Here is a 9846-nt window from a genome sequence, read left to right as displayed (position 1 = left end):
TAAATATATTCTATTCTTTCATTTTAATTTGCATTTCTGATGAAAGGAAGTATCTGGGTGTTGTTCATCTTTCTCTTTAGACTCACATATTTTTTGTTCCCATCTAGTACTTAACCATGACTCATAGGAGTGTTGCCTTGTTACCTTCAGCCTCTAAGAATTAGGTCAGGTTTCTTGTGGATCTTGTCATACTACCACTTAAAATTTAGCTGGAGGAATGTAAGGAAGGCACAATTGTAGTTGTTTGGATGACATCTTCTTTAGGAAGGCTTAGTAAAGGCAGTGAGGCAGAATAGAAAGTCCTTGTTCTGTCCAGTATTTGTTTTGTTTTCAACTTCTGATGATTTTTCTTCAACTTTTCATTGACCTATATATGACTCAAAGCTGGCAGTTGACCACTAATGTATTATTTTTCCTAAAGTTCACCAAAATGAACCTTTCTCCTATGTACCTATTATACCTCTAGGTATCTCAAGGATAAATTAAGGAATAATGGCAAAGTCTGTCTAATTAAACTTTCTCCACCAAGTTATTCTATTCTTTTTTGTGCAGTCAGGATATGAAATTAACAGTCAACATACTGGTTACCTGATTAATTCTGATCATTGTTCCACAGACAAGTATTCCTCTGGAAACCTGTGTTTTTGTGAGCTTCTTTTGCCAGATGCAGTAGGTTCATCTTGAAATGTGTGCTATGAAATTGAAATATTGCTGAACTTATCCATTTTAACTTCTGAGACATTGTTCCACCAGGTAATTCCACTGTCTACCATTGGTTAAAAGAAGATGGATGCACAGACTTCAGCCAAAGTTAATCCAAGAAAGAGAAGAAAAGAGGCACTTGGACCCAATGGGGCAACAGACGAAGATGGAATTTCTTCTAAAATGCCACGCTGTGCAATGGTAAGTGGATATTTCTTTGTTGAACAGTTAACCTGACAGTGAAAAGGTAAAGAACATTGACATTAGTGTTACAAATTTTCTGAAATAATGGAAAAAATGCTTAGTGTGACTAGTAAATATACATTTTCAGGTATTAAAAATCTTATTTTTTCTTACCAGGTTATAATTTATAGCTCTGTTTTAAGAGCTTTACTTTGGAATTAGAATAAGAATGGTTGGGCCCGGAGAGATAGCACAGCAGTGTTTGCCTTGCAAGCAGCCGATCCAGGACCAAAGGTGGTTGGTTCAAATCCCGGTGTCCCATATGGTCCCCCGTGCCTGCCAAGAGCTATTTCTGAGCAGACAGCCAGGAGTAACCCCTGAGCACTGCCGGGTGTGACCCAAAAACCAAAAAAAAAAAAGAATAAGAATGGTAAGAAAATTTGGAGGTTGTGTGTATATTATGCTAAAGATCACATTCAAACCAATAAAATAGAGAAACTAGGCCTCCATGCACAACTCCTTCACTCCCTACCCCCCAAAAATAAAAGAAAATAAGTTAGATCTCCAGGTAGTTATCTGATATTGATATTTGTTTTTCTCTGCTTTACTCTCCTTTCTCTTAAACCATTCCTCCAATCTCTTGCTGGTTGTATCTTTGACTAAAATCTTTTCCTATAACTCCCTACATTGATTTCCTTTATCTCTGGGTTGTTTCTTTGTAGTTCCTAACTCTTGTCAAATCTTCAATGAAAGACCCCAGCTAAAGTGTTTTCTTCATCTTAGGTGGTACTTTTCCTTTTTTTTTGGCTTTTGGTCTTTGGGCCATATCCAATGATCAAAATCATGTAGGTGATATTTTCAATCACTATAAAAAGTAATAAAGTGAAAGAGACCAGTCCTAGTGGATTAGACTGAGAAAACTTAACATTTCTTGGTCCTTAGAATCTGAGGAATCTTAGTACTTTAAATTACTTTGTTTTATATATTTATGTCACCAATCAGTTGAGTGACTTGCTATCCATTCCACATTCCCCTCTGGTACACAATGGTCTAATGGTCAAAGATGTAAGGGCTAATGGTCAAAGATTCACTGACTCAACAGTCTGGACCAAGCAAATGAGCAATGTCTGCTGAATATACTTGTCGGTGTCATCTTTATGGCAAAATATTTTCTAATTCTTAATCACTTCTAATTCTAGAACATAAGCATAGTTTTCCTTTTTTAAGTAACATATTTATGAATCTTTTATTTCATAAATTCTGCTGTGTACTGTCATGCTTTTTCTTTTTTTTTTCTTATTTTCAGTATTTCCAGAGAGTTGTACAATTAGCACACCACCAATTTCAGAATCTTTTTATCACCCCCAGAAAGAAATTTCATACCCATTAGCAGTCATCACTCTGTTTACTCCCAATCTTCCCAGCTGCCGGAAACTGCTTGTCTACTTTCTAACTCTATAGATCAGCTCATTTTGGGTTTCTACAGTATGTGATTATTTGTGGCTAGCTTCTTTCATTGAGTATGTTTTTTAGATTGATTTTATAGAAGTATCAGTAATTTTCTTATTTTCCTTTTTTTTGTGGCAAGGGACAATGTGCGACAGTCCTCAGGGCTTCCTCCTGGCTCAGCACTCAGGGATCACTTGGTGGGATTGGGGTATCATAAAATGTTCTAAGGTGGGCTGGAGAGATAGCACAGCAGTAGGGCATTTGCCTTGTATGCGGCCAACTCAAGATAGACTCAGTTCGATTCCTGGCATCCTCTATGGTCCCCCAAGCCTACCTGGAGTGATTTCTGAGTGCAGAGCCAGGAGTAACACCTGAGGGCCACCAGGTGTGACCCAAAAACCCAAAAAAGGGGGGGATCTCAAGGATAGAACCCAGGTCGGCCACATGCAAAGCAAGCTCCCTTTTACCTGCTGTACTATCACTCTAGTCACAGTAATTAATTTCTTTTTATTGCTAAATAATTGTTTATCACATATTGCTTTCTTTACTTAGTCATTTATTTTATTAACCCTTGGGTTCAACAAACAAGGTTTCAAGATATTCTTCATACACTTACAAATTGCCAGCTTGGCAGCAGTAGGCATTTCAAGTGTAAACATTAATAAATACTTTCCATTGTGTTGTTCATAATATAGAGTCTTATGATTCACTGTCATTAGTTTTAGAAAAGTTCTTCTTATAGATAAAGAGGAATGAGTATTAGGTAGTAGAGCGGGGACCAGAAGGAAATGGATAGAAGAGAGAATTAGGGGGAAAAAAAAAGATATAACTATTTGGTTGATTTGTCTTAAAGTATGAAAAGTTCACTGATACAGGTGTTTATAAAGGACCACAAAGTATTTATAAAGAGCAAGATATTTAGGCAGGTGCTGGGCAGGTAGGCAAAAAACAACAACAACAACAACAACAAGATATTTAGCTATCTTTTTTTTTTTTTTTTTTTTTTTGGTTTTTTGGGTCACACCCGGCGGTGCTCAGGGGTTACTCCTGGCTTTCTGCTCAGAAATAGCTCCTGGCAGGCATGGGGACCATATGGGACACCGGGATTCAAACCAACCACCTTTGGTCCTGGATCGGCTGCTTGCAAGGCAAACGCCGCTGTGCTATCTCTCCGGGCCCATATTTAGCTATCTTATTATGTATCATATTTATGACTCTGTCACAGCATACCTAAACTTTGGAGAAAATTGGTGTCAACTGCCTTGCCGATGGAGCCAGATTTCAAAATCTCATTTCAATCAGTATGTCTTGAAAATATTTCTCTACCAGTTGCTCCTGCAATAGAGATGTGAAGGTGGGGAAATAACCTGTTCTTAAGAAAGTTAGACACAATTGGGGCCAGCGAGGTGTTGCTAGAGGTGTAAGGTGTCTGCCTTGCAAGCGCTAGCCAAGGAAGGACCGCGGTTTGATCCCCCGGTGTCCCATATGGTCCCCCCAAGCCAGGGGTGATTTCTGAGCACTTAACCAGGAGTAACTCCAGAGCATCAAACAGGTGTGGCTCGAAAAACAAAAAAAAAAAAAAGAAGAAAGAAAAGAAAGGAGGAGAGAGAGAGAAAGAAAGAAAGAAAGAAAGAAAGAAAGAAAGAAAGAAAGAAGAAAAGAAAGAAAGAAAGAAAGAAAGAAAGAAAGAAAGAAGGAAAGGAAGGAAGAAGGAAGGAAGAAGAAGAGAAAGAGGAAGAAAGAGAGAAAGAAAAAAAGAGAAGAGAAAGGAAAAGGAAAAAAAGAAAAGAAAGAAAAAGAAAAGAAGAAAGAAAGAAGAGAGAAAGAAAGAAAGAAAGAAAGAAGGAAGGAAGAGAAAGAGAAAGAAAGAGAGAAAGAAAAAAAGGAAGAGAAAGGAAAAAAAAAAAAAAAAAAAAAAAAAGAAAAAAAGAAAAGAAAGAAAAAGAGAAAGAAGAAAGAAAGAAAGAAAGAGGAGAGAGAGAGAGAGAGAGAAAGAAGAAAGAAAGAAAGAAAGAAAGAAAGAAAGAAAAGAAAGAAGAAAGAAAGAAAGAAAGAAAGAAAGAAAGAAAGAAAGAAAGAAAGAAAGAAAGAAAGAAAGAAAGAAAGAAAGAAAGAAAGAAGAAAGAAAAACGAATAAGGAGTGTGATGCATTGTGAAAAGTGACTGTCTAGAAAAATTAGAGATTAGGGCCGGGTAGGTGGCGCTGGAGGTAAGGTGTCTGCCTTGCAAGCGCTAGCCAAGGAAGGACCACGGTTCAATCCCCTGGCGTCCCATATGGTCCCCCCAAGCCAGGGGCGATTTCTGAGCACATAGCCAGGAGTAACCCCTGAGCATCAAACGGGTGTGGCCCAAAAACCAAAAAAAAAATAAAAATAAAAAAATTAGAGATTAACTGTGACTGAGGGATGGCGACACTGGTTTGGGAAGACTTCACTTTTTATTATTTGAGAAAAATAATTAGAAGATTATTATTATTATTATTATTATTATTATTTTTGGTTTTTGGGCCACACTCGGTGACGCCCAGGGGTTACTCCTGGCTATACGCTCAGAAGTCACTCCTGGCTTGGGGGACCATATGGGACGCCAGGGGATCGAACCGCAGTCCGTCCTAGGCTAGCGCAGGTAAGGCAGGCACCTTACCTCTAGCACCACCGCCCGGCAGAAGATTATTTCTGAACTGAACTATGAAGGTTAAAATAGGCATTCAAGAAAGAGGTAAAAGATGGGACCAGAGGGAGAGCACAGCAGGCAGGGTATTTGTCTTTCATGCGGCTGTCCTGGGTTTGATCCCTGCCATCCCATATGATTCCCAAACCCACCAGGAGTGGAGTAACCCCTGAGTGCCACTGGTTTAGCGTGATCCCGCCCCCCAAAGAAATAGATAAAGAGTACAAGTTCAAATGTGTGAAGTAATAGTACATTTAGGAAACTGAAGGTTCTATTGTGTATACACAGTTTAGAATAAGAATCTACTATAGAGGGACCAGGGAGGTAGCTCAACAGGCTAGAGCACATGCTTAACACACAGGATTCCTGTGTTCAGTCCCTACCACTGCATAGTTCTCTGAGCATTGCTGAGAGTGGCCTTTGAATACCATGTTGGAAGTTGTTTTTGAGCACTATTGGGTGTGGCCCAAAAACCAAAAGTAGGAAAATCTGCTATAGGGAAGTTAAACAAAGTCAAATTTGATTTGTTTTGGCTTTGCATGCAGAAGTGCTCAGGGTTTACTCCTAACTGTGGTCAGAAGTCACTCCTGGTGGCAATCTGGACTCTATCTAATGCTGAGAATTGAACTTGGGTTGGCCACATATAAAGCAAGTTTGTTAACCCTTGCACTATATTTCTGGCTCTTTTTGTTCTTAGTTGTGCAAAGGAATTTGAACTTTATCCTATATTATCATATCTATGATATAGGAAGATTATTCTGGAAATGAGCACATGAAACAGGGATAAACAGAAACTAGAGAACTAGTTATGATGTTGTAATTATCCAGGTTGGAGATGATAAGGGTTTAAACTAAGACAGTAGAAGCAGGGCTGGATAAATTAAAATTTTTTTTTTATTATGTTCTCTTTTTGTGGATCACCTCCACCAGTGTGCTTTGGAGTTACTCCAGGATCCTAACTTGGCAGCTCCTGGCAGTACTTGGGAAAGATGCAGTGCTAGAGTGAATTTGTGAATTCAAAGCTTATACTTATTTTATTTCTTTTGTTTCATTTCTTTTGGTTTTGGGTCATACCCAGAGGTGCTCAGGGGTTACTCCTGACTCTGCCTCAGAAATCACTCCTGGCAGGCCCATGTGAGATGCCAGTAATTGAACCTGGCTCCATCCTGAGTAGCCCGTGCAAGGCAAATGCTCTACCGCTGTGCTATCACTCTGGTCCCAAAGCTTATTCTTGATCCATTGAGCTATGACTATGTCCCAGATTTTAAGTTTGGGGAAGATAAAATACAATTCTTGGAGTCATGAATGTGACTCAGCAATAGAGCATTTGGTCTTGCAATCTGACACCCTGTGTTTGATCTGTAGCTCCACAGAGAGCTGGGGAAGTGGGTTAAGGGAAAGAGAAGAGGAGGAGGAGGAGGAGGAGGAGGAGGAGGAGGAGGAGGAGGAGGAGGAAGGGAAGGAAAGGGAAGAGGAATGGAAGAAGAATGGAAGGGGAGTGGGAAAGAGAGAGAATTGATAGTTCTTTCAAATTAGGTTGTAGAGTGGGAGAGGTGTGAAAATAACTCACCTATTAGGAGTTTGGGTGATTATCTTTTCATTCAGATTAAAAACAGGAGGAGAACTCCAAGGTCTGGGTTCCAAGGGCTGGAGCACTTGCTTTACAAATGGGATTCCAGGGTTTGATCCTGACCTCACCATGAGTGGCCCTAAGCACTACCAGTGTGATTCAAAAACTGAAAGAAAACAACAAACAAATGCCCAAACAACACTAGAGAAACAGCTGGATTTGGAGAAAAGAGATGACTTTAATATAAAATCTACTTTGAAAAAAATCTGTGAAAAAAATTCAAAGAACATATAAAATTATTGTTTACAGTCACTGAAATAGCAATAAGAATCAGAGAATTTTTCCTTCCTTCCTTCCTTCCTTCCTTCCTTCCTTCCTTCCTTCCTTCCTTCCTTCCTTCCTTCCTTCCTTCCTTCCTTCCTTCCTCCCTCCCTCCCTCCCTTTTTTCCTACCTCCCTTCCCTCCCTTTCTTCTTCCTTCCCTCCCTCCTTCTCTCACCTCCCTCTTCCTTCCCTTTTTTTTTTTTTTTTTTTTGCCACACCCGGCGGTGCTCAGGGGTTACTCCTGGCTGTCTACTCAGAAATAGCTCCTGGCAGGCACGGGGGACCATATGGGACACCGGGACTCGAACCAAACACCTTTAGTCCTGGATCGGCTGCTTGCAAGGCAAACGCCCTGTGCTATCTCTCCGGGCCCTCTTCCTTCCCTTCTTATTTCCCTTCCTTTGATTACCATTTCAATATCCTTAATAGTGGTATGTCTGTTAAAATATTTCAACTCATTTAGGTTCAACCTTGGGAGATTATAGGAGTTCCAGAATTTATCCATTTCTTTCATGTTCTCCTATGTTATCAAGATTCTCAGAGTAATCTCTGATGATCTTTTGAATTTTTGTGATATTTGTGTGACATCTCTTTTATTTCTAATTTGGTTTATTAGGGTTCTCTCTCTCTTGCTTATAGTTTATTAATATTATTAAATTATTATTAATAGTATATATTATATATAATATTATTAAACCAGCTATTGGTTTCATTGATCTTCTGGGTTATTTTTTTGGATTCCAGTTCATTAATTTATTCTCTAAGTTTGTTATTTCTTTCCTGGTGCCTGTTTGGGCTCCTTTTGCTGGTCATCTTCCAGCTCCTTTTTTTTTGGGGGGGGGGCACACCTGGAAGCACTCAGGGTTTACTCTTGGCTCTGCACTCAGAAATCGTTCCTGGCAGGCTGTGGGGGACCATATGGGATGCTGGGAATCGAACCTGGGTCGTCCCGGTTGGTTGCGTGCAAGGCAAACACCCTACTGCTGTGCTATCAACTCCGGCCCCTTTCTTGTTTCTTTTCTTTTTTTTTTTTTTTTCGGGTCACACCCGTTTGATGCTCAGGGGTTACTCCTGGCTAAGCACTCAGAAATTGCCCCTGGCTTGGGGGGACCAGATGGGACGCCGGGGGATCCAACCACGGTCCTTTCCTTGGCCAGCGCTTGCAAGGCAGACACCTTACCTCTAGCGCCACCTCACCGGCCCCTCCTTTCTTGTTTCTTAAGTTATGCAGTCAAATAGTTTATATGAACTTTCTACATGTGGTGAGGTTCTGTTTTGCTTTCTCATTCTGGCTTTTTGCAGTCTGGAGGTGTTTTCTGTGTGTTGTATGGCTTAATGACCAGAGTTAGGATGTCTTTGTATGAACAGGTATAAATAATAGGTATACATTCAAATGCAGCTGTGAAGCATAGCTTAGTAGTCACACTCTTCTTGACCAGTGAGCCACAGCAGGCAAAAATGGTTGTGACAGTGACTGAGCTGCCAATGCTCCTGTCTTCTTCTTCTTTTTTTTTTTTTTTTTTTTTTTTTGTGGTTTTTGGGTCACAACCGGCAGTGCTCAGGGGCTATTCCTGGCTCCATGCTCAGAAATTGCTCCTGGCAGGCACGGGGACCATATGGGACACCGGGATTTAAACTGATGACCTTCTGCATGAAAGGCAAACGCCTTACGTCCATGCTATTTCTCCATCCCCACCCCTGTCTTCTTCTACGTGAAACTATGTTCTCACTCCCTCCCCATATCCAGATGGAGGAGTGCAGAGACAGGGAGCCTCTCCTCAGTAACTCAGCTCCAAATTTCATTATTGAAATATTTTAATTTCAGAAAAAAAAACTCTTATCAGTTTTACATAATTGTTGGTGGAAAGGTAATATGTATCTGAAAAACATTTAAAAGTCCTTTGGGTGAAAGCCCTTTGGACAGGGTTCTGAAAGGAGAGAAGGTGATGACACCTTATCAGTTATGGCATTATAATGCACAGTGCCTAAAAGCAAAAAGAAAATAATTTCTAAAAATGCCTGCTAGAGAGGCTGACTGGGGAGCAGGAGGAATTCTGGGGACATAAGTGGAGGGGAATAGTCCCTTGTGAAGGGATGGGAGCTCAAACTCTATACCTCTGAAACTCATAATGATTCAATAAATTACTTAAGAATAAATAAAAAATTAAAAGTAATTAGAAGCAGAAAGTGAGGCCAATATCAAACTATCTTTTTATATTTAATGTATCTATTTATTCACTAACAAAGACATTCAGTTTTTAACTTCTCTTTAATTGGAATTTTGAGGAACAGTGAGTTAGTGTATGTGATCAAGAATTTTATCATAGGGTGGAAGAAATATTACAGTGGGTAGGGCCACTTGCCTTGCACTTGGTCCATCTGGGTTTGATTTTCAGTACCCCATGTGGTTCCTTGAGCACCACTTAGTGCAGAGTCAGAGCATCATCTTAGAGCATCATCACTTAGAGCATCATCAGGTGTAACCCCAAAACAAACTCCAAAACTTTTTTTTCATTTTTATCCCCCAAAGGAAAACTATAGACCTATATCTTTTATGAATATGGAAGTAAAGATCCTTAACATATAAAAGCCTCTGGATTTCCCTTTTTATACCCAAGTTCTCTGACAGTTACAAGGGGATGGTGACATTAACATCCTTTAAAAATAGTTTTTTTGGGGGGCCGGGCGGTGGCGCTAAAGGTAAGGTGCGCCTGCCTTGCCTGCGCTAGCCTTGGACGGACCGCGGTTCGATCCCCCGGTGTCCCATATGGTCCCCCAAGCCAGGAGCAACTTCTGAGCGCATAGCCAGGAGTAACCCCTGAGCGTTACCGGGTGTGGCCCAAAAACCAAAAAAAGAAAAAAAAACTTTTTTTTTCTTTTTTTGGTTTTTGGGCCACACCCAGTGATGCTTAGGGGGTCACTCCTGGCTATACGCTCAGAAATCGGCCC

General features: G+C 40.3%; 1 protein-coding gene across 1 annotated transcript in view; it reads left to right on the top strand.

Annotated features, from left to right (window-relative positions):
* Positions 1-755: 755 nt before the first annotated feature.
* The window catches only part of PCYT1A (phosphate cytidylyltransferase 1A, choline), a 34642-nt gene continuing 25551 nt past the window's right edge, over positions 756-9846 (top strand). Inside the window, exon 1 of the mRNA XM_049774468.1 lies at positions 756-903. Coding sequence (XP_049630425.1) covers positions 787-903 — 117 coding nt within the window. The 5' untranslated portion in view covers positions 756-786. The remainder of the gene's footprint in view (positions 904-9846) is intronic.

This window comes from Suncus etruscus, chromosome 6 (assembly GCF_024139225.1).
Source record: "Suncus etruscus isolate mSunEtr1 chromosome 6, mSunEtr1.pri.cur, whole genome shotgun sequence".
Classification (NCBI taxonomy): Eukaryota; Metazoa; Chordata; class Mammalia; order Eulipotyphla; family Soricidae; genus Suncus; species Suncus etruscus.
Note: the sequence above shows the minus strand (reverse complement) of the source record. Positions and strands in the feature narration are given on the sequence as shown.